This window comes from Pezoporus occidentalis, unplaced genomic scaffold, assembly GCF_034315485.1.
Source record: "Pezoporus occidentalis ecotype Australia unplaced genomic scaffold, CSIRO_AGI_Poc_V1 ctg38, whole genome shotgun sequence".
Classification (NCBI taxonomy): Eukaryota; Metazoa; Chordata; class Aves; order Psittaciformes; family Psittacidae; genus Pezoporus; species Pezoporus occidentalis.
This window is the reverse complement of record NW_026915702.1, coordinates 4,151,688-4,177,454: the sequence shown is the minus strand read 5'-3', so window position 1 is coordinate 4,177,454 and position 25,767 is coordinate 4,151,688. Positions and strand designations below refer to the sequence as shown.

General features: G+C 36.1%; 1 protein-coding gene across 10 annotated transcripts in view; it reads right to left on the bottom strand.

Moving 5' to 3' along the window:
• Positions 1-316: 316 nt before the first annotated feature.
• Positions 317-25,767, bottom strand: part of CACNA2D1 (calcium voltage-gated channel auxiliary subunit alpha2delta 1) — a 389,699-nt gene continuing 364,248 nt past the window's right edge. For 4 of the 10 annotated variants that reach the window (XM_062631962.1, XM_062631964.1, XM_062631967.1 and 1 more), the window contains 11 exons: positions 25,311-25,397; positions 24,886-24,953; positions 23,698-23,736; positions 22,390-22,461; positions 21,688-21,840; positions 21,545-21,597; positions 18,904-18,959; positions 18,631-18,760; positions 16,660-16,772; positions 13,577-13,659; positions 317-4,901 (listed from right to left, as the gene is read on the bottom strand). In XM_062631962.1, the coding sequence (XP_062487946.1) occupies positions 4,785-4,901; positions 13,577-13,659; positions 16,660-16,772; positions 18,631-18,760; positions 18,904-18,959; positions 21,545-21,597; positions 21,688-21,840; positions 22,390-22,461; positions 23,698-23,736; positions 24,886-24,953; positions 25,311-25,397 (971 nt within the window). In that variant the 3' untranslated portion in view covers positions 317-4,784. Of the gene's footprint in view, positions 4,902-11,970; positions 12,257-13,576; positions 13,660-16,659; positions 16,773-18,630; positions 18,761-18,903; positions 18,960-21,544; positions 21,598-21,687; positions 21,841-22,389; positions 22,462-23,697; positions 23,737-24,885; positions 24,954-25,310; positions 25,398-25,767 lie in introns of those variants that run through there. The other 6 variants (XM_062631966.1, XM_062631963.1, XM_062631965.1 and 3 more) reach the window with 3 other exon arrangements.

Here is a 25,767-nt window from a genome sequence, read left to right as displayed (position 1 = left end):
GAACAACAGGGCCACAGATGCTTTGCAGACTCTTCTTTTACTCAGTGCTGAACAGACTCTCAGTTTTTTTTGGTTTTTTTTTTCCCCATTTTTTTTTAACTTTTCATGGCCACAAATGAAGTAAAAATGAGGGCTTGCTGCACACCCTCCTTTGCACCCCAAACAAGAACTGTGTTAAGTCACTGTCTCCATGCTGAAAAGTAATTCTCTTTCAGACACTTGGGTGCAAATCTATAGCACACTCAGAAGTATTATAGAGCAAATTATATAGGCCCTTATTTACATGTTTGTATTATGCAGCGTGAACAATCAAAGCTTTTGATTTTAAATGATAAACTTTTATTCTGAATATACTGTTTTTGCACAAGAATTAACACAACAGTTCTAGGATTATAAACTTTTTTATAACATTATTGTACAAATTTTTACAAAAAAATTAGTTTTTCCAGGCTTGTCAAGTTCCACAAAAGTGTCAAGAGAACACAAGAAAAGGGAGAAAGACCTGACTGCCGTGGGAGAGCAACCAAGTCTCTTTTTGCAGAAATGCAGATGGAGCATTTCAATAAAAATATCCCAGAAAGCATGATGCAGACATTCCATACAACACAAGAAGAGAAGACAGCTTTTTCAGATCACAATCACAATTCATGGCATCTGAACAAGACAGTATCCCTTTAGCCTCAGTGAAATTATTTCTTCATGATGATGTTTTTCTTTTAAACCATAAACAGGACAGATGCAAGTAGCTGGGAAGAGGGTGAGGCTAACTTTTCAAAACTCTTGAATTGCTTTCAGACGCTTTGTTTTAATCTTTGTACAATAGTTTACAATGAGTATTAACAATATTAACATTGTGGTATGAAAAAAAATCATAATAAATCTGGCCTTTGTTAAAGGCGTGGATGTCTGATGGAACAAGGGTAAAATTTATCCTAAGGAAGGAGTTATTAAGATTTCACCGTCAGTTTACATTCCCAAAACACCCAAGTGTGTTGCAGTGCCTTGTAGGCATTAATGTACTTCTTAATAACCAGTGTGCAAGCAACTGAATTTTTAGGACCACTGGGACTGAGGTTGTGTTTTGAAATTAAGACAAACTAAGAACATTTTCTGAGCTTAAGTGTTAATGGGAACAAAAGGTCTTAATGTCTCTTCAGTGATACCGAACCACAGCAAGTAACACTTGGGTTGCAAAGGTCACTTAAAAGGGATACTGCCTATTTGAACCCAGTAAGGCCAGTTTTTAAGTTAGTAAAAGGAATAGTCTAGGAAAACTTACAAATGGCAGCAACACTGTTTTTTGTCAAGTCAAGCAGTAAAGCCTCAAGCATTAGAAACATGAAAAAGATCATACTAAAATCTTAAAGGTACAGGACCTAAAAATCTTGTCACTCAAACCTGCTGTGTCATGTTAAAAACCTATTACAAATATGGACCACAATCAGTGTTTTGGCAGTAATGCTGGTTGTTTAAATGAAAAACTACAAAGAAACCTTTCATGTTAAATCCTCAGATCATGTTTTGCAAAGTACCATGCTGTAAAAACTTTAGTGGTGGTTATTTGTCAGACATACAATAGGCTGCATGACTTCTGAACTGAAACAGTCCCAACAGTTCCCTTAGTACTATTTAAAGGATCCAAGCAAAGATCAACAGATCTTTTTATCTGGCTTTAAAACAAAAAAGCCCCTTTTTTACAACATATTGTGACTTAAAAACGTCTCAATTTAAAGCCTTGGATCAAATTTCTTCTCTCATAGACAAGAGATGACTATTATGCATTATGCGAGAGTAAGAATACTTTTCTGCATGAGGATACGTATTTGTTCATGCAACTTATTTCTAACAGACTGAGATAGCTAGAGTTCACATTGCATTTTCCATCTGTGTTTTGTAATTTGCAGATATCTAGGTAGTGCACTATAAAGAATCTTGACCCTCACTTGGATATAATCAAAATATAGATTACTTTCTGCAGAAAGAAGCCAAAATGTCTTATTTCCCCTATTTAAAGAATTGAATTATGTGAGGAATATACTAAGCCCTCCTGCGAGGGCCAGATCCTGATTTTTCTATCAGATGGGTATAATGGAAAGCTACGTGCTCATACAGAAACATGTTTCCTCAGGTCATACAAAGGGACAGAGGAGAGGAGCGAAGGACATTTCCCTCTCTGGATAACCCAAGAAGGCTGATGGATCTGCATGGCACGAGCTTCTCCCTCCTTTTGTATTTGAGCAGTCTAAGGGAAGTTGGATGAGAGAAAAAGCCACAGTCATGTTCTGTGGCAGCACAGATTTTTGCCACCTTTCTACCCATATGCTCTAATCAAATATTAAGTAACTCAAAATACAGCCTGCCAATGTAAGCAATTTGTTACAAAGTGTTAATTAACATAAATTTTCCATGCTCTTGGGAAGCTAAGTGAAGACTATAGAGGACAACATACTGACAACCTCTCAAGAAATTAACAGAGCAAAATGCAAGCTAATGTATATTTTAAGTAATCTTAGAGTAAATTCAGTGAGTGTAGTAAGCATTGGCCTAATGCTACAAAATTTGTTCCTCCCATAAAATTTCTATTGACCATGTTAAGGAAAAATACAGGATGCAGTCTCAGAATTACACAGACTGAAACTAACTGTTTATGAGATGGTGACCAATGATAGGGTGAAGAGAAATGCAGTAACAGAACTGGAATGAAGAGCTCCAAGATTATTATTATTATCCATATTATCAAAATTAGCTCACCTTCCCTGAGGAGGACCTTAAGTCATCCAACACAATTAATTGTCCTTTTAACCCCATGACTTTACCAGAGATATTTTTTCTTTAAAAGCTAAATCTGTTTGCTGGACAAAAGGTCAGGTTTTACTTTTTCATTTGCTGTATTTCAAACATAAGAAAATACACAGCTGGAGCCAAGATATGTGAGAAAAAGAACAAACCAGCCATGGGTACCACTACAGTAGACACCTGATCTTTAAAGCCATACCATGGCTTCCAGTAGCTTCTTCGGTTTTCATAGGATACTAACGCATGCCCAATTATTTCCTTACGCTTTTGGCATGATTAAAATTATATCGATCAATTGCCAGCATATACATACCAATGCTTTGCAGCTTATTTTTTTAAAGAGCTAGTGTATTGTGCCATGTTAATATTTGCATATTGCAGTTGTTAGCAGAATTGTACAATACCAGCAGAGTTGCACATTCATTGGTTTAGCTGTCTTGCAATACTGTTTAGTTCTGAAAACTAGGAAAAAAAGCGCAAATCATATTTTGCATCAACACTATGCTACACTGTAATATTGTAATTTACTGCACCAATCTGTATCACCAATGAGGTTGTATAAAAACAACTTCTAAAAGTATTATTCACAATCAAGTATCAATGTGCATACATATAGATTCAAGGCTCCCCATTTGTTTTTTTCTAATCTCAGAAACCAGGGCATTTTGCTGTTAAATATGCCATTTTCAATAATAAATAGCAACAGCAGAAGTTTTAATATTATGAGGGTATTTATATGAAGGAAACAAAGGGGGAACCTGATATGAACCTTAGAGAACACATACTTCCAAAAATAAATGTGTTAAATCTGATTTTTATATACTTAAAATATCTGTACACAGATTTTCATGTGAGATCACTATTCTGTAAAAAATCCAACTCAACCCTTTTGTTACGATAGCTAAATTTACCCTATTTTCTCAGCTTTTTCATTACACAGTATATTCAGAGCTCTGTTTTATAATTTAATGATCTGATTGCAACACATTGCAATGTTCAGTTTCTCACACAATAACAGAATCACTCATTTACCTTTTCAATGGACTAAACTCTACCATCAAAGAAAACAAACTGAAAAACAATAACATAGCATCATCATCATGCAAAATACCCTTGGAAACCAACGTTCAAATATCACAAAGACAGTTTTTATTCACAAGCATTTTTCTTTGAGCCTTTGAAGAATTCTACTAGCTTTATGCATAACTGTATCGTGAAAAGGAGGTGAACATTACACTGAAATTAATTTTTTTTCCGACAGAGGATGACATCAAGTTTAAGATGAGAATCACTTTTTAGTTAAACTCTCAAGCACCTTTATATTTTTAAAACCAGAAGTTTCCCTCCTTCCTTCCTTCAAACTAACAATTTATCAGCCTACCTTAGCTGGCTACATGATTCATTCAGAAGAATAACCCACTCATCACCAAGTGTTGAAATCATGCTGACCTTCTGATGACTAGCCAATATTTTCATTTTACTCAGCTAGTTTGGACAAAACTGATGCTCAAAGCAGCCATCATGGTGCTAGTAGTGCAGATTGGGGAGTAGGTTTTCTTTTTTCTTTTTCTTTTTTTTTTTTTAATAACTGTTTATGTAAAAGAATATAAATCTTCAAGATATCCAAAGCTTAAAAGAAATAAAAGTCATGTACATAAGCTATTGTCAGGGGAGCCCTTTTACATGAAGTCATCAAGATTACAACAACAAACAAACAAAAGGAAAAAATAATCTTAGATTCCCCAATGGAGCACATACAGAATTCTGTTTAGATGGCATAGATGGTGCAGCATTCACACACGTTTAAGGATCTGACACTCCAACATGCAGCCACCGTGGGTGCCTTTATGAGTTTCATACCGAGTGATAACCAGACACAAGCACTGCTGTTCTGCTGCTGTCTGAATAGCTGACCCTTTTAAAATGAAACTGAGGCTATCGTTTTGGCAGGGTCTTGATTAAGTTATGCAGGTTTTGGTTTAGCAAGGTCATAACTGGTAGTGTCTGCTGCCAGATAACAGCCAAAGCAGGACCAACTGAATTCCTACCATAGACCACAGTGATGGACTCAGACCAGAGGCACCACCGCAGTCAGCTGAATCTTCCTGTTGACAAGAAAAGAAGAAATCATTTAAAATTAATTATGATTAAATTTCCTGAGAAGTAATCTACGCTTTAGCCTTCAACATTCTGAACTACTCCTGAGGCATCTTTTTGGTCTCATACATGTTATTTTGCCTAAAATAACACCAAAATAATTCCTGTAAGTTTGGCTGATTTTTTATACTGAGAGTGGCAATGCTACATGGGAGGACTAAATACCTACAAGGCTTACTGCAGTCACTTATGAACTAGATGGGATACTTACACAATCAAACAAGAAATGCTATAGGATATGCCAGCTGGGCCCAATAAGCCACACCTATATTCCTGAAAATTACATCAGTTTGGAGATTTTGAGTATCACTTTATTGTGAGGAAACATGGAAAAACAGATATCTTTTAAGAATTAGAAAGTGAATACCAGAATATGTTCATGTCTGTTTCATCAACACGGTCACACATTAAGATGAATATGCAGTGGAGATATGATCATACAGAATGAAAATCTTTTCTCTGTCTCTGATGCTGTATTTAAGCACAAGAACCAAATTTTCTGTTGGCTTTTTGTACACATTTGATGCAGTCCCTGGACAAGACACTCTCCATCTTGAGGACTTGCTCTGAGCTGCACCACTCTGTCACGCATCAGTGGACCTAGTTATTCATTATACCACACAGCAATCACACCTCTTTTCCCCATTCCTTTTTACTATTAATTGCTGTTGGGGAGTCCCACTCTGCCTATAATTCATAGTATCTTTCACATTGTGGAGTTACTCATTAGTCTGGCTGAAATAGGTTTGATACCTGTTCTGACTTAGTAACTCTTCACACTTTCTTGTTTCTAGCTGCCTAGAACACCAGGACAATGTTCCAGCAATTCCCTGCACAGGTAGATCTGAAGGCTGAAAATACCTGGTGTTCCTCTTGTTTTCATTGTGTTCTGTACCCACAATATAAACAGACACTTTCCATTTTCCAAGGGATCCCAAGACTCCAACAGCAAGACAAACAGTGTAAGTGGTAAGGGACTTTACAGTAAGAACTGGGAAAACTTCTTGAACAGAAGGAACATGCGCAGGGAAGGACAGACTGCACCTTAACAATAACAGAGCCCACCTGTTTGCACACACATTAAAAAGGCTTTAGAAATTAAAGCAGAGGAGAGCCAATGGACATGAACAGCCCCTGAGTCAGACTGACATGCCACTGAGGCACATGTAACTAATACTCAGCGTGTCTCAGAAGAGGGTGTGGGGGTTAGGGATAAAAAGTACAAACAGCATAAATATGGAAGGGTCAGTAAAACACCTTTAATTTATTGTCACATCCTTAAGCAAAACTTTCTAGTGCTTCTACACTAATGCTAGGAACATAAAATTAAGATGGGGGAATGAAGACAAGTCATTAATGAACCATCCCAATAGAATACACATATCAGAAATTAATCAGTAGCACAGAGCTACTGTTGGAAGGAAATTAATCAGTAGCACAGAGCATTGCCAGGCTACCAAATCTGTAAGACTGGCAGCGTAGGACATACAGCCCAAGCATGTAAAGTATTAAAGGATAATACAAAGTGTCATAGCATAAAAGTATTACAGGAAAAGGAAAGTGTCATGGAATCTGTGTAAGGGTAAGAAGTATCAGAGTTTAATAACCAAAATTTAATACTAGAATTGCACTGCTGAGCACCCTGTCAAAGTGACAATATCATTTATGAAATGTTATGTGAGATTAGAAAAGCCATGTATAAACTGAATCGATGATTTATCAAAAAGAGATGTAGAGATCATATTTTTGGATATGATAAATGACTGTCTTTTGGAATAAACAGCATTTGAATCTTTGCTGGTGTATGGGGCCCTCTTCAAAATCACTAATAGCTGCTCTGTATAGCTCTAGTAGGTCACAATGCAATAGGATTTACCTTATTATGTGAGAGACCAGACCAAACAAATCCAAGCTAAAAGATACCAATTTCAAAAAAGGGAACTAGGTGAAAATTACCAAAAGCAGTTAAAAGACCCCCCAAACCAAAACAACAAACACACTCAAGAAAACAGAAAAAAAACCACTTTAAACAACAAAAAGCAGAAAGCAGAAAAAAAAGCAATAGAAGCATCATCTCAAAAAGCAAGTACCTCAAGAGGTCCAGAAGGATATTTAGGAATATCATTTTAAAAATCCAGGTAAAATGAATGCCAAAATTAGAACAATTAACCACCCAACCCTCACCACCCTCCTCCCTCCCAAAATCCAACCACCAACAAATTACACCCCCCAAAATAAACGAAACACAGTAACCTAAAGAAACACCCCTGCATGAATCAGTAGGGAAATTAAGTACAATCATAGGGAAACGGTCAGTATTTAAGAAAATAAGTTTACTCAAATGGACAAGAATGGGAGAGCACATGAAAATGGAAGATTAGATATAAACAGGAAATTAAGAACGCTGATAAAGATTTTTTTTATGACCTCCCTGCAAAATATGCTGAAAATGATAATGGAAAGTTTCAAATAAATCAAAAGCATGAAGCCAAATACGGAGTTAGGGCAACTGCTTGGTAACAGAGGTGTAAAGAGGGAACTTGGGAATTACAGGGCATAGCAAAGGACTTCAGTGAGTTCTCTGTGTCAGTTTTAAGGGGCAAGGACCTTAATGAGATTCCCACTACACACAATGTATTCTCCTTAAGGTGGACAGGTGATAGGAATCGGAATCAGTTTGGAGTAAATACATGGAAATCAGATACAGCAGTCAAATTAGACTCAGTAAGTCAGCAGAAAATAAAGCATTCACCAACAGTCTCTTTTAGAAACTTAGATGTAAAGAAAAAACACAACTCCCTCCCAGACCAAATCAAACCAAGCCAAAACAAAACAAAATCCAGCATTCAAGTTCTTCAGGGAAACAAAAAAGAAAAAAAAAAAGGCAGAAAAAAACATAGTAATTTCATTCTCTCCTAAAGCAAACAGCTCATGTTAGCTGCCACTCATTATGAATAGTAGCCATTTCCAGGCATGTCTCTGTGATCTATTAGCTTTGTAACTTAGTTCTATAATTTTGGCTTAGGCTTTTATTTTTTTTTTTTAGCTGAGTCCACTCTGCAAGTCCAAAATTCCTAAGGTTTACGGTCAAAAGTAAGTCATAAATGAACTCTGCTGCACCAGATTTGGAGTAGGATGCTAACATTTGAAGATGCACTGAACTTTCTGGTTTATTTCATTTGGCTCTGTCACTTTTTCGCATCTGCATTGTGTCTTGTCCTGTAGTTTTAGTTCTATTCAAAGCAACTAAAAATAATGCTGCTGTTTCTTCTTCACAGTGAGTACCATCAGAAGCAGAATTATCAGTAATAGTTTCTTCTAACATGAATTCAATGAACAGTACTCTATTACCTATTGGTATTTATGATTCTTATCACTGAAATTACTTAGAAGAGTCATCTTTGAAGAAACAGTCAAAAGAAAAGCACAAGGTTTAAAATTTTCCAACACAGGGGAAATGGCTGAAGGGTAAGAAAGAAGTAAATTGAAGGTCTTAAATTTGTGCATAATAAGAAGGGAAAAATATCATTATAGTGGAAACAGCACCCAGGATAAATACAGAGTAGATGGACCTCCACATATATAATTATACAGTACTCAGCTTTCATGTCACTCTGCATTATACCAAATATTGGGAAAAATACATTCATTAATCCTACCATTAAATGTACTTAAAAAAAATAAATCCATTCTGTTGCCCATTTCTATTCACTTCTTGAGAGGTTTTCTTTCGTTGTGAGGGGTTTTTTAACTATATGACAATTTATGGCCACTGCTTTTACATTCAACAGTTATACTACGTAATATTCTCATTGGTCTAAAAATAAATATCTTAATATCTTTGCTCTCTCCCTGAGACTACACAGAGCAGTTTTTAAAGGATTAACAACATCACAACACTGGAGAATGTCTTGGAAGCCTCATGCAGGGAAGGCATCTTCTTATGAATGACAGTTAAATTCTACTGGACAAAAGTATACAAGGTTTATACACATATTTGAAGGTTGGTGAGATTTTAAACTAATGATCAAAGTAACTGAATTTCTGAGGTTTTACCAATTTACCATGGTAAACCAGCAGTTCTGCCAAGAACAATTTCTAAATATTCTCTCTGGAACCAGTTATTCCTTTGTATCCTAAGCCAAGACGAAAATAGTAGTGGCAAAGAAGGTACAGTAAATCCTATCTAAACTACTTTTTTCTCCCCAGCATTGCACGTTGTCATTTTCTCGTGTGCTTCAACTGTTGTGAAAATTACAAGAAATGTGATCCCATCATTAACTCGGATTGATACCTGTTCTGACTTGGTAACTCTTCACACTCAGATTGAGGAAAATGTCAGTTTTGAATGGTCTTCAAAATGTCATCTTTGAAAACACTTCCACTCTACCTGAGATTTAAGAAAACTTCTGTTTCCTGTAATTGTTATTATTGAGGTTTCTCATAAAATCTCTTAACAGATTACACAGCATCAGTTTAGTTTATCTTTGTCTTATCTTTACCTCATACAGTGCAATTAGACACTGAACTTTTTTAAGCAGTTTTATTGAAATTGTCCAGCCCATTGCATTAGTCACTACTACATTAGTCACACAGAAAACCTGAATAACCAATAGATCAGTTGGGGTTGTCCTTTTCTTGTTATCTTCTAAGTAATATTCAGTATATTATTTCCCTTTGAAGACAGAAATAAAAGAAATTGGAAAGAATCTTTTTTAGCCAGTTTAATTTCATCAGAAGTGTATCAGAAATTTCTTGCATTAATAATTCACATGTCAAGTTTTCTTGCATGATTGAGGTATAGAAGCATCAAATCCAAATGTCATCTCCTTCGTGTCATACCTTACTGTGATAACTCTAAAGAGGGTTATTTTACACCATCACACTGTGAAAATTATTCAGCAAGTGCAGAAAGGAAATGAATGCTTTTGTAAAACCATATATTCACTGTTAAGTATCAAACCCACTATTCATTGATATATACCAACATTTCCTTGAAAGCACTGCCAGTCCAAAGTCTTAAAGACACACATGCAAACATATATATACACACATACATATATATACATACAGGTTTAAGTCTATAAAAATACTTGTTACTCCTTTAGAAGCACACTGTAACTATTTAATGTCCTAAAACTTTGTCTTGAAACCTTAATCAAAGGATAAAGCAACAATATCTGCCAAAAAAGCTTCTGATCTGGCCTTTGACATAACTGGTTACTTCAAAGTTATACCTTTTATAAGCATATATTTTAAATGCTTCATATTGCATGGGGCAGACCTTTGCTTTTACTCAAGAGCCATTTTAAGTTCCAATGCATGGTCTTTCATAAGTATACATTACCCTCCTTTGGTTGGAATACCATGCAAAGCTGTCAAAGCTGTACAGCCACCCACATGTAGATCAGGGATACAACCAATCCCATAAAGATGTACACAGTTGTCTGGGCTGCTAATCACCCTCAAACCTCTGTCTGACATCCCTGGGAGCTGATGGCAATAAGACATTCCCAGAAGGGGCTAAAGACTTGTAGAGTTCTTATTATCAGGCACGGCAAACAAAAAGAGTGCGTGTACAAAGTAAGAGCAAGCTATTCAAGGTGGTGGTAAAGACTACTTTGTTACCCTTAACGAAAAAGAAACCCAAACCAGCTGCCATTATTGAACCTGATCAGCTAGTTTCTATCTGTGTTGGCTTCAGTGATTTTAATAAAACTACATAGATTAATGTACAGTGAGAATATATTTCCAAAATCACAAAATTATTAAAAAATGAATGGATGAACAGAACTACCTTTATAACATTCTGCTGCCAAAGATCTATCAACTAAAATTATATTTTGTGGGTTTCCCAGTATTTTGGTTGAGAAGAAATACCATTTATTTTGGGCACAAAGAATTCAGCTCAAGGTGAGTCTCTGCTGCTTTATGTACATTGGACAGTAGCTTTTTAATTAAAACAAGGTTACTTACAGAGCAAACTGCATGAGTAAGAATATGAGATGTTAATCTTCCAGATTTTAATGTGAAATACCAGTCTTGGGGGAAGGGACTTTGACCCTTTCTAAAACCTTCAGCCATAGTTGTGCAAGTTCCTAAGTTTGCTAGAAATTACATCATTTAAATACAGGATAGGAAACTCCAAAATTACTCAAATGCAGCTGTTAAACGCAACTTGAAGCTTTTTTCCACTGATGTTTGAGTGCTATTCATTGAACCTTTCCCGAAGTATAAAGATAATACAAATTATTGAGAAAATGAGTGCTCTAAATTGTTACAATTTTAAATATTTTACCACCCTAACTCTGCTAAATTACCTGTTTCCATTTCTGCCTCTCAGTTGCTTTGCTTTGATAGGTATGTTAGTATCTCCCTCTAGTGGTTTTCTGAGTAATAATATTGGTCAGAAACCCCTCCAGCATAAAGTGAAAGGTCATGAATTTTGTTCCCTTTAGATCAGCATTTCCCTGAATACATATCACTAGCACAGCAATGCGCACCCTCACACCATTAAATGAAGCACAGTCTAAAATGCCAAGGCTTTTGTTATGAGCTCCAGAGTCTGCAATAGGTCAGTAACCTGGACTTCAGGTACCTGTGTATTTCATTAGAAGAAAAAAATTGCTGCAATTAGGCAATGAGTATGTTCAAGTTGCAAAAATATAGGAAGTAAAAATATATTTTTATGAACTCACAGTTTAAGCAAGTTGATATTCACTGTTACCTTCCAACATTAACATTTGTGTTAATGTGAATGCAGTGAAAACTCCTTTATCATTAGCAAAGCTTCCTCATTCTTGCTATCCCTACAGACAGCTTTATTTTTGCAGGTATAATCTCTCCTCATTACTTTGTACCTTTGTGTAGAAAACTTTCTTCTGTTCATTTTAATAGGGACAAGGAAAGACATTCTTAAGGGAATGACACTGACTCAGTTGGTAAATGTGCTGTCTCAGGGTTGACCAAACAGGTTCCCACGTCTTTGTATTTGCTATGGGAGAGGCCCTTGTGTTGTGTAATTCAGATTTATGAGGCTCCAGATAAGGTTTTTTCATATTTAATTTCCCTTAACATTGCAACAGTAATTTGCTCCGGATTGCTGCTTTTGGGACTTGCTTCATTCTGTTTTCTTTCGTTATGTTTAGTAAGTAAAAAAGTCTGCTAATTTTTTAAGCCAAGAACAAAACAAAAAATTAGAGAAAGGAACTGACCATCCACACCACATGAAAACTTGCAGAAAAATGAAGATAGGAGCGGACGTCATGGCAGAGGCACGACTCGTTGTGCATATAGGCTGATCCTATTAATAACGGGCAAAGTAGCAAGTAGAGGAAAGGAAAGAAAACACAGAAAAAAAGACACACAAGATGAGATATCATGCAGATTGCTGCAGTTAGCAGAGTTAATGTGAAAGCATCCACCCAAGAGCAAGAGATTGACAGCAAATTTTGCAAATAAACTTAACCAAAACAATCCACTCTTACGGAACACGACTTACACACTGATTAGCACATCAAGCTAGTGAGCAAGAGTTGTACTTTCACACATAATCGTATCAGGAAGGTTTGGATTACACTTACAGTGGCCAGATAGTTTTTGGATGTTTTTTCAACTTTGTTTAAACTTTGCTGGCCAGTAAGATTTCCTTTTTAAAGTAAAATTTAGTTATTTGAAGAAAAATGCACTGATTACCAACTGTCTGGACTTTTGTAACACTAGTGACATCGCAGCAAATGTGCCTCAGAAAAGAAAAACAGAGAATATATTGGAAAAAAAAAACCCTTGCATTGGCATAAAGCAGTTATATCCAACTAAGTGCACTAGATTTGGTCAATCTTTCCCTTGCAGAAATGGGATAAGGCATTATAAATGCACTTTAAAAATATTTATTTTATGTAATGCCAGGTACTTACATGTTCAGTACTTTTTATCTTGAAATTTATACTGAACATTTTGAATTCAACATTTTCATAAAATATTTTGAGAGGTAAGACAGAATATATTCAAAATAATCACCACACATGGCAGTTATAATCTCTTTCCTTCAAAACTGTGAAGGTTTGGTGATGCATACCATACAGGGAATAATAAACAGCATAGTTTTGATGATTTCAGTAAACCAATGCTCTTTTATACCTGCTGAGAATGCAAATCAAGGTCAATACGTATTTGAAGAATTTTTAAGAGGAATAATATCCTAAACCAGATTTTTTAAAACAGTTATCAACACTTTAAATAATATTTGGAAATACTAGTATAAAATATTACTTCTGAGCCAGGATTATTATCTATTTGTGAAAGCCATAGCAGAACTGATTTTGACAGCACTGTATAGAGACCATCCGTTTTATACTTGCTGATTTTTTTTTGTTTTAGTGGGAATCATGTGTGAAAGTTCAATGGCTATAGGAAAGGCAGATAAGAAAGCAGCTGTTAATTTTATGTTAATCATGGGATACTTGGAAGTAGAGTGGCTATGGTCTAGAGTGAACAGTATGTTTAGTGATAGATAAGTTACCAGGCACCAAGGTATATTTAAAAATAGTTTTCACTGCTCTTCTAAAATAGTTCTACAAGTGCTTTTGAAGATAGTCCTAAAGTCTTACAAGTTCAGTTTTACCTGTTTGGCTTCATCGAAACAGACATCAGGACCTTTTCTGTATCTAGGTTGTTTGACCATTTCACAAGGATTTGGCCCTTCATCTGTTTCTCTGGTTAAGGAGCATGACTGTTTTTCTGCATCAGACATTAACAGGATTAACATTCTGTTTTTGACTTTGTGGAGAAGATTTATGCTAATTCAGATATTGAAATAAACATCAATAGTCACCATTCTCTGTTTAAATTAAAGAAAACCAAAACAAACATCCAGATAAATAAAATACACTGCTTTACTCAAAGAAATAAACATCCTACATGACTTTTTAGAACCAATACTTCCAGAATCATACACAAAATAAAAATAAACCATGAGGTTTTAAAAGAATTTCTGTATTGCTTTTATTGACATTGCATAAATATTACTTAAAATATTTGATAAAGTAATAGACTTTCAATACTGATGATTGGTTATAGCATATGTTAGCACAGAGTTATTGTGCTCGAAGATACATGAGGAAGCCTGTTTGAAAGCATGTTATATACATGCTGAAAATTGCAATGAAGGCCTATAAGAACTACTGGTTTAATTATGTGTACATCTCTAGTACCCCAAAAATCATAGGCAAGATTATCCTATGTTGGCATAGAGAGTTAATGACAGAAAACCTAATCAGATCTCATTAGCATTTCAGTGATGAAGGAGACAAAGAAAATGCTGTCCAAACTAATAGCAGAACAGCAGGATAGAAATGGGACCAGTGACATGCTATTAATTAGCTAACTGTAAACATGAGGTAGTGCTTTAGCTTGTGTCTCTGAAATCTGTAATTGCTGATATTTAAGTGTAAATACTACACTTCACTTTTGCCACAGGCTAACAAGGGACACAAGTTACTGCAGCAAACTTGAAAGGCATGGATGCAGTATACTGCAAAACCGCCTTCTCTTTGAAACCTGCTTATACTACCATACACCAAGTTAAGGGTTTTTTCTTCCACAGTTGGTAGTACACGTTAAAGCTAATCTAGAGTGTTTTAAAAAAATTGAGCACCAAGACTTTACTTATCTTAGTAGCTCTAACTTATACTTGAAGCAATCCTATGCATACACTACTGTGGAGTACTACAGCAGCTTCATTGCAATGAGTGGAGATGTCCGATGGAAGAGAAGGCAAGAGGACAGGGAATTTAGTTGCACAGATCTACATCTGTCTTTGTCCCAGTGTTATCAGATTCACCTCCTCTTTCCTCTGCCAGGGCCCAGCTGAAAGGGAAGTCAAACCTTGGAAACATTCTAAGAGCAATGTGTATGAGGGAAAGCTGTATCAGCCAGAAGGAAGCAGAGTTTAATAATAACCATCTGAACAGCACCCAAAGGTCATTCTGTCTGCTTGTGTGATGTTATGCTACATCTGCATTTCATAATGCACCATAGTTATAGAAAAGAGAGAATAGCTTAGTACTGCATAGTGGGAACAAAGACGAAATAGTGCATTTAGTCAGTATAAGCCCACCCAGCTGCTCTGGGTCTTTTACTGCTTTCTAGAAGGTTTTGGGTCTACAGGGAAAGGCAAGTCATGTGCCCATTTCCCACCAAACATGCTCAATTTCCTATAGCAAGCACTGTGTATAAATTCAGACAGTGGCAACAGTTAATCAAACTGTCATGGACTGGAGCCAATTAGAATATTGGGCTGTGTTTACATAGTTCTGTGATGACATGGGCATTTCTTCCACCCCAATGTAACTTCCTTTTCAACCCAAGCGTAGATGGAATTCTAGTTTTATTCATGTGGCAATGAATGCATTGCTTGTGCCAAAGAAACACAGCCATTTCTACCACCATCTGCTTTTCTTTCAGGAATGGGAGAAGCTGTCTCAACTTCCTGACATGGACAAAGGTATTACAAATTGTTTTCCATATTCTGTTCATACTAATCCAAATTATAATTTGATTTACCAACTCTGGCATATTATCCTTAAGCAGAGAAAAATTAAAATGGATTTATCCTGGCCTAGAATATGTGTTTGTCGGTTTTATGTATTACCATTAGCATCTCCTACAGGTATCTAAACAAGCGAACAGGCTAAAGGCATAGAGATTGGTGTGGAGGTGGTTGTAAATAAGAACCACCCTTCATATGCTTTTAATTTTAATGCATCAGTTGCAAGGACTCTGCTTAGCATGTAAGCCATTTATGTCTCCAGCCAGCTCTGAAGAAATTCTATGCTAGCAGCTGGATAAACTTTAGCCTTTGATGGTTAAAGCAGTTTCCACAAGAAGTAAAAAGTTCTCATTGGCGCTGAGCACACACTAATGTCCTCCATCACTTCACCTCAGTGTTCCACGCATCAGGGCAGCATCCCAACTTTTCACAACCAAATGCTCTTATCTTGGTGTTGCCCTTTTTTGTCATTTCTTGAGACAAACATGACATACCCTTGTCTTTTCTAAAACCTGAACAAACCCTAACAAGCTTCCTTGCCTGTCTTATGCTCCAGATGCCAACCACCTTGGTGGCCCTTCACTGGATTTCCTCCAGCATGTAACTGTGGTAGTGGGGAGACCCAAACTGTACACTGAATTCCAGATGTGGTCTCGCTAGTGTTGAAGAAATGGCATGGATCAATTCTCCCAGCCTGCTGACTATACCCTTGCTACCATAGCTCAGGATGTGACTAGCCCTCTTTATTGTAAAGCACAGTGCCCACTGATGTTCAGCTTCTTGTCCATCATGATTCTCAAGTCCTTTTCTGCAAAGCTGTTTCTAGTCACTCTGCTCCCAGCCTGTCCAGCTGCATGTCATTATTGTGTCCTGGATCCAAGACTTTGCATCTGCTTTTTTGGAAACTTCATTAAGTTCCTGTGAGCCCATTTCTGTTTAGGTCCTCATGAGTAACAGCTTTGCTTCCTACCTCAGTGCCTCCTGCTGCAGACCATTCGGGGTATCATCCACAAATATCTGCTCCTTCAAGTACTTCAATGGCAACCATGCTACTAACATGTATACAAAAGGGTCATTTTTTTTTCCCCAAACATATTCCACCATATCATTGCCAAAAATCAATCCACACTATTAAATAATATGATCTTAAAGGATACCCGGCTTCTCTGCTTGCATGAGTGGCTTTGGGTCACAGGAGCGGCACAGCAGTTGGCTGTCACTAATAATGAATACTAGATTGGTGTTTGAAATCTTCTCTGCATGATAAAGTCTGGAAAAAAAGCCAACAAAAGCCTATGTTTAAATGAAGCAAGGAAATCCCTATTTGAGAAGGACACACGGTATTGGAATAGAAGTAATTCAACTCCACAGATTCAGTCTGCCTGCTACTGTTTAGCTTTCTCATTAATGAACAGCAAGCAACGTTTATAACAAATTTTGTAATCTTTTTGACATTTCCGTGGTCCCCCTTTCAGCTAGACTTATTAGTGGAAAAAATGGAAAAGAGCATAAAGTGAATTTAATTGAGTTAATAGCTAGCTTTGTACTGCTACAACAGCGGCTGCACTGAGAAATAAAACCAGTCCAGCATCGATTCCTCCCCTAACAACACTGAGAAAACCCCCAATCACAAAAAACAAACAAAATAGAAATTTCCTGGAAAGGCAGGCAGCTCTTCAAAAAAATCCCAGAGAAATAAATCTTAGTATTTCTTAGTCATTAATAAAATATGTTCTAGCAGTCAAAAAGAGGTAAAGTCAGGACAACCTGTCAGGTTAATTGCTTTTAGAGGATTCAAATATATTTTAATACATATAAACCAACAAATATACATATAAATCAACAAACAAATCTTTTAACATAGGTGGTTACCAGTCTATATAAGCAGAGTTTTGTTACTTAGGTGTGAATTGATTGGATTATTTCATAAATTTCACAGATGAAGAGATTGTACCACTGATTGGGTACAACAGGAGGACAAAATAACTGTTAATTAAACACCTTACATTGTGCTTACGTATCTGGTTGTTTTAACCAGCTTAAATTGTCCTTTCATATTCATTCTCACACCATGGCACTATTTTTGCAATATTACTGAAAGGGCTTCTGCAGCCTCTCAGTAAACTGAACAACTCTTTTGAAAACTCTCCAGGTTAAAAAAAAAAACAAACAAAAAACAACAAAAGCAAACCACAAACAAACAAAAAACAACCCCAAAACCAAAACCAAACCCATGCCAAAAAACCTTACAGAAACCAAAACCAAAACCCCATCTTAATGAGTTCTCTGCAAAATCAGGTACAGCACAAACACATACTACTAGCAACATGGAGGAGGAAGTATAGAAGTAGGAAAAAATGTCTTCATGTTTTGTCTGAATTCACCATATCCTCTATCTTTCTTTCCTGGCTTGAAATATTATCTTCAAGCAGTTTGAAATTTGACTGTTAATTTTAATTTCCAATACATTTTCAGAAACTTCTAATGTATGCAAACTTTCAACCCAGCAGGATTTTGCAAGAAACGCAGAACTAGGTCCAAGGTGCTACGTTTCTGAAGTATCGAGTTTTTTTTTTAACCATAACATTAAACATCATTTTGAACAGGCACATGGAGCCTGAAAGTCAGTCTTTTAATCACAAACCAAAACAACATGGCTTGCTTAATAAGATCCACAGCTCTTAAATCATGAGCGCTATTGACTAGAAGGTAAATTTGAAGGTAAATTGCACAATCTTTTTGACCATCAAAAATACCAGTACATAACCAGATTAAAGAAAATCATCTCCTTCTGAATATTGTGGAATGCCTTCAAGGTGACATAATAAATTTCAAAAATCCAAACTGTAACAAGGATAGAAATACAATTTTCATGGAGCTTATACAGACTATAAAACAAAAATTTGACCTAAACATTTCTATAATTCTGTAATTATTACTATTAAAATTCATTATAAAAAAACACAAAAAAATGCAATTTATCATTTTACTGCCTATATACCCCTCTCTCTTTCTTATGTAAGTTTGGTGCAATTAATCCAAAATTTTTTGTTCCTACAATAGTGTAATTATCTTTTGGTAAATAAATGAATATCCAAAAGTTATTACTTATATTGAAGCAATTTTACCTGGAGCAGTTTATACAGTCTACAATCCCACCAAAGGATTTATCATCATTTTCAAAGAAATACTGAGTTTGCTCAGTGATACAGCTTGTTTTAGGCAGGGCGGCACCAAAATCATCATCTTCCATATCAGCTGACAGAAAGACAAAAATAAATAAATATAAAATGACATTTTTAAGTCACAGATGCAATGGGGAGATCCAAGTATGGCCCCCAGCCTAGATTCTTACCTTCTACTTCACTCAAAGTTGACTCTTTAACATTCTCTTGACTTACCTGCTTCAAGGAAACGTGGAAAAGTCAAGCTCAAAAACAGCTGCTGTAAGATAGACCTGAACACAAAAAGACAATTAAGGGCTCTTTGTCTTCTTTGTATTTTAATGGATCCTTAAAAACTACTCAAATAAGAATTATAAACAACACAGTCATCATGGCTTGTTTTGCACTTGACAGTTACTAAAGCTGTCTTTTTTTAAACACTGCAGTTTGATTCTGGTTTCCTTTTCTCACTTTCTCCCAGGTCTTCTTTCTCACTAATCTTTTATTCTGCTGTTGAGAGTTGATATCATTTGTGCCCATAACTCACATAATCGAAATGTTATCTTGTCATCCATGTCCTCCTTTCACACCTCTGCGGGAGGTGGAAGAGGTATGTTGGCATTCCTTTAACACTTCAATCAACCAGAACTCCTTTTTAACACACTCGGGGAAAATGCTCCTGAATTAGATACTTTACACTGATTAAGGTTCATTAAATTGCTGAGAAGGAGATGACCACTGAAATATTACAAGTGTATTATAACACAATTATTGTAGTAGTTGACTTTTAGAATCATCTCTATTCCTGCTCTTGAGATATGAAATTTGTTTTCCTCCTAGATGCAGTTGAAACACTTAAGGAGGTCCATTTATTTAAGATTATTTTTCTTCACTCATGATCATATTTTTCCTATTTTATTTACTTGAAGTCAGTACCAACTTGCCACATACATGGCCCCCTTCAATCTAACATGTCAAAACAGGAATTGCAAGTTATATTCTTTGACTCACTGCTTCTGCTTAAACATTCTAAGGCGTAGTTTATTGTTATGTTTTAAGTGTTCTTCTGCTTACAAATATGACCTGACCTCTTCTCATGTCATTCTATTCTAATGCCTGTTCGGCAGAGTAGAGGGAATGTGTAATTTTTTTCAGCTGCCAAGGTTTTTTCCTTTTTTCCTAATCCAGTGTGAATACACATGTAAAGAAACTGAATCTGCCTGTCACCTGTCCAGTGGAAGCACTGCCTGAATGAGCACCGGTTCATATCCTCATCTTTGCGCCTTGAATCACCAGATGGACAGTGCACCAACCATCATGGATGAGAAGAGACCTGATGCCATTCAACAGTGATGAAATTTACTGACTGAAAATTGCAATGCTTCATAAGGGCTTACCACAGATTTTACAGGGAACTGAGTGAAAAAGGCAGCTTGTAAAATCCAAGTTAAAAGAGCGTGACGGAGAAATGATACGTACTCTCTTAACTAAATGCTGATGCAGCCCACATACATTTTGAATATTATCACTCACACCTTTATCCCACATTGTTTCCTGAAACACTATAGTTTTCTTTAATAACCTGGTTTCTCTTATTTCCTTGCATTTGCTTTTGCCAGGTGCCTCACTAATTCCATTTTTGGTCAGACCTTTTTCACCCTGCTTGCTTAATGGTCCTCTCTGCCTGCTTCTGACCTAGATTCCATTAAAAACATGTCCACAGAAAGTACTTTCATGTGATGCTTTCAAGTTAAACGTCACACAAAATAAACCTCATGTCTAAATTGAGTCCAGACTACTGAGTCTGATTTGAACACTGATAAACTAAAGTTTCTCTGAGAAGAGCTCAAGTTTCTCTTCTGGATTATTGCCCATCTCCAGGTTTTGAGGTTTGCTGTTGTCCAAGAAAACTGATATTTCTGCTGTTAACAAAATGTAACCAATAAAAACCTATATACAATTTTCATGGCATTATCTGTGAGAAAATTACTATGTTTGTTCAGCTGCTACATATTTTAACTCTTAGCTTTTAAGTAGGCAATTTATTCCAGATGGATAATTATTATTAAAAAAAAAAAGGCACCATAGAACTTTAGAAAAAGGAACCATCTCCAAGAGTGCAATTGAGACCAGTGCAAGAGTACCATATCAGTCCCCATTACTTATCCCAACGTGGTGCTGGAGGGAGTGGCTCATAGCAGTAACTATCTACATGGCTCTGAAGTAAGTAAAATTCTTTCTGTGTCTATTATTAACAATGCAGAAACCAAAGTAAAAAAAAAAAGAAAGCTTAAATGGATCTTTAGCTTTAAAATTTATCCAGCATTCTGACTGTGAAAGATAAACCTTATTACTGGTGTAATCCTGCCTCTCTCAAGGTCAATCCCAGAACCTCACAACAGTCCAGATATACCAACTTTTGCCCTTGGCTACAGAAAATGCAGGTAGGCAATCCAAGTGATTCTATGATTCGTGTTTTTGTAAAATGATTCAATTAAGGTGACCACTGATTTTCTTAAGACTTCTTGCTAGAAGAAGGGAAAGATGATATTCTGAAATAGGGAATCGGGTGATCAATAATTCCAAATGTAATAATTTCACCTGAACCTTCACACCTGCCAATCAGACTTGGAACATTAATCACCAGTCTGCTTTCTGAAGCTGATTTTGTAGCGTCCTGTAGCTGATTTTTGAGTCAGAACACACAATCACAAAACCACACAAGAGTAGTTTTGTCTTCAGCTGTTGGTAGAACACTGGAGACACAGCTATGAATTTTCACCATGAGAAACTGCATAAACTAAAGGATTCAGAGCAGGTTTACTCTTCACCCACTGAATACTAGTTTGGACTAGTTTTCTTACACATCTGAACTTACCAGGCAGCTGCTGAAGCCCACCATCCTAGATGCAAAATATCTGTTATCGTAGGCTGGGAAAAAAACAACAAAGACAATGTTATTTGTATAAGCACCTGCAGATTTTTAAGGGAATGTCAGTCATTAGACAAGGGACTACTGACCACATAAGCAGAACGAAGTCCAGCTCCTTGCTTTGGTTCTTCTTCAGGATCACAGACTGATTGATAGTCATACGACTTGTTAAAGGCATACAGGGACATGTTAATTAGGTTTCGCATCAGGCCAGGATCAATTTCACCAAAGAATCTTCCAATCTGATGAGGGAGCATATAAAGATATGTTGAAGTATTTCCAGGTATTTTTCTCATTAAAAAGTAAAAAATTCTGCTTCCACCACTCACACACTAGGTTTTTTTTTCCTCTACACAACTCATCTGGCTGTGCTGCTTATGCATTTATTTCTTTCTTTGACTATTTATCTCCCCAAAGCTTGGTTGGAACTCCAGTTAGACAATAATTGTTAAATGCACTATCAATGAGATTACTCTGCTCCAGGGAAAGCAGAGAAATATGAGAAAGTGGGTGTGTTGACGCCATACTACTTGCCCTCACCATCAGGGGTCCATCAGCAGCCTAACCTGTTTAAGGGCAGAGCACAAAGAATGCAACTTTGTAGGAGTATGGCATCTTGAGCCATAAGTAAAAGTGTGAAAAAGACTTACAAAATAACTTGAATTTCTGAACCAGCAAACTTTTTGTGATTCAGAAATGTTATTCTTAGGGTAAGTTGCAAGTGAAGTGATGGTTTTTTCTCTTAAAACTTGTCATTGTTTTTCATGTTCTGTCCTTAAACCTATACATACCTGTTGTGTATATTCATCCCGATTTGACATCAAAAGAAATCCACCATCGTCAAGGATAACACAGTCCACATGCTATTGTAAGAAAGTAAAATATGTTTTACAGGAAGGATTTGTCAGGACAACACTCTGTAAGAACCTGTTTTTATTCAACACTTCATAATTATCTTTAAATCTATGTGGCTCAGGCTAAATCACAACCCAACCCCACAGCCAAGGGCCAATATTAAGCTATAATAAGCAGCATTATCATATTATAAAATTTTGTAAGATCAAAGGCTTATTTGTGGCTTAATTTCATAAAAGTTGTTTTGTAAATTCTTATTTGCTCAATACTTTGTTAGCTCTAAGAGTGCTATATCCTTATTAAATCTGATTATAATTGAATCTTAACTGGTAATAAGGTACTATAACTTCTCCTGTGCTTCAGCCATGCTTCAAGTCTTTTTCCATTTGCAGCTTTTAATGGCAAAAAGCTTTAAGGGCAGACTCTCAGCTTGCTAGTCATGATTATTTTCGCTTGCCAAGAACTGTAGTGGGTTTCTTCCAGGTGTCAGGTGCAGGAGTGAGAAGCACTGGTTCTCTGTGCTTTGCACTTTGTGAAAGATCCTAGCAGTCAGAGATTGGAAAGATAGCAGTGAGGCCAAATAGATAACCTCCCAGAGCACCCTTTTAGCTGCAACTCTTGCATTTAATGATCTTCACACTCCACAAAAGAACTCACAGAAGACCAGAGAAAAAGCAGAGAAAGCTTTTAAGCACATGGCAGAATCTGATACTGTGATAGCCCCTGAAGCTGTGCTCTCCTGAGCCTTAGCAGAGCTACAGGATCCCCCAGTCCTGCATGGGCTGGGAATGGAGGAGACAAGGATGACTAAGGACTGTTGAAGGGCTTATCACATACTCTGGTGCTTTTGAGTTTGTCTTTATCTTCTCTAAGGTGCTCTTTTTCTGAGTTCTGTTTTGTTTGTTTCTTTAATATTCCCTTTCCTCAGGATTCACCTCTTGCACTGAAAATTACCGTTGCATTTTTCTTACATTTCTCATCACATCATTCTCTATTGCTATCACTACCTTTTTTCTTCCCTCTAGTTCTCATAACCTCATTGCAATGATTCTCACAACCACCACTTCACCTGAATTTTATACCCTTTTACCCCTTCATTTCCTTATCTTAATTTCTTTCTTAAAACATAAGTCCTGTTTTCTGTAAAATTAACCTAAAAATGATCGAATCATTGTCTTAAATAAAGGTAGAATGAGTGAATTTTCATAATCTGCCAGATGTTAATAAACTGAACATATTCTTACCATACTGTTTTTCTCACAGCCACAGATTTCACTGTTGCACTAAAAAAAAAAGTACAGTAAAATTCACAAAAATGTTTCAATAGAAACTCTATTTTGCAGTGATATTAATCAAGACAAGAAGTGATTTGATTTTCAGTATCTCTGTATTAAGTTAAATTAATTTTGAGTGTGCCTAGTTTATCACAAATATCTCTGTGAACAATCTGCATTCAGTAATTATCAACAGCATAATCTCTACTGTCTTTTACAAAGTCTCCTATACATCTCCCTTTTTAAGTATCCTTAATATATTAGAGACATATTAGTTTGGAGGACTTCTCAGGATATCACTGTTGTGAGTTCTTGAAGCCCACCATCACCAGTTAGGTTTCATGGATTTGATTACGTGTTCTTTTTTTCTTGCAATATGTCTATACAGATCAGTATAACTGTCTCCTTGCATCATGCCCCGAGCAAAACAACTATCGGATAATGCTGCAGTCATTCATCTCAAATTAATTCTGAGATTTTCCTCTTTATTTCTCTTTTCAGTTATGTATTTTTGTCCTTCACTGTTCTGACATTTAGGCAATGAATGTTCCTACCCCTTGAACTACAGCTTTAATGCCTACAATGGACACTGTTCTCAATTCCCTTAATACAGAACCAACAACAAATATTGACTTATCTAATTGTTCCATAATTATGTTCATTTTGTGCCTTTCCTTCCCCAGTGTACATTAATTCCTTAGTTTTGCCTTCCCCTTTACACCTAAGCATTAGATATAAGGAATGAAAGGGTCATGCACTTATTTTCTTAAGTTCTGCTAAATTGCTGTGATGTTGATTGCAATATAATCCTTATTGTTCACTGTTTACCTATTCTCCGTATTAAATAAAAATAGATTCACCAGTTCTTTTGCAGATTTAATTAATTGCTACAGCGTAATCTTAGTAGGGAACCTACTGGCTGGAATATGTCATTTTTCTTTGTCTTTATCCATGTTCTGTAATTATGAAAGCAACAAGTACAAAATACAGCCTATTTCAACATAGATTTATTTTGTGCATTAGGATGATTTAAATACTACAACCACTTGGCAAGTATGCATCAGTGTAACTCTGGCACAAAGAGCTATTGGACCTATTTGCATCTGAAGCTTTAAGAAATGCAAATTAAGTTCAAAAAAGACTTGGTCAGTTGCTTACCAGGCTCTTGATTGTGGTTCTTGTAAAATTTTCCATCCAGCTGGTTGCATCAATTTTTATTCCAACAACTAACAAGAAATACATGAAAGTCTTTTTTAGTAAAATGAAAAAAAAAAATAAAAGGTAACTGTAGAATTCTAAAAATAAGGAAAAATTATCATAACATTTCAATTATTAAACTGGAAAAAGATAAAATATGATTTTTGCTCTGTTGTCTGACCACCAACATTCTTCATAAGACTAATAAATTAAGCACTCCAACTCAAACACAACCAGATCTTTGGCTTGATTTACTCTAGCAAGATTAAAACAGTCTCAGAGACAAGAATGTTATATGAAGTGCCTTTGAAATCTCAATAAAATTTTTAATTCACTGTTGAGCAACAAGCAAATAACTAATGTTTTTAGAGTGGTTTCTATCTTACCTGCTGGTTTCAGAAGCTTCCCATTAATTGTTATTTCCACAGCCTTGCTTACCATAATACCTGTTTCATAGCTATTGGCACCACTTTCTGAGAGTATAGAAGGGAAAAGAAAAAGAAAAGGTTAGGGTGTTCTAACCTCTGAAACCAAAATTAATGATTGTCCAAATACCCAGAATGATTCAAAAAAAACCCTTTTTCAAAAGCACTGACCCAGCTGTACTGCACATTTATCACCTGTAATAGCTCAGATCACTAACATCTGGATGACGAAAAGGAATACGTTTGTTTAATTTTCTTCATTCACTTTTGGTACATGGTTTCCCTGCTTCATAAAGTTACTGTAGTCTTTTTTTTCTTTTCCTACAGACAGAGCCATGAATAGATTTACACATGTGAGCAGCTCTGTTAAAACCAGGATCCGAGCCAAAGATTTTATCCCGCTGTCGTCTGTGAATTT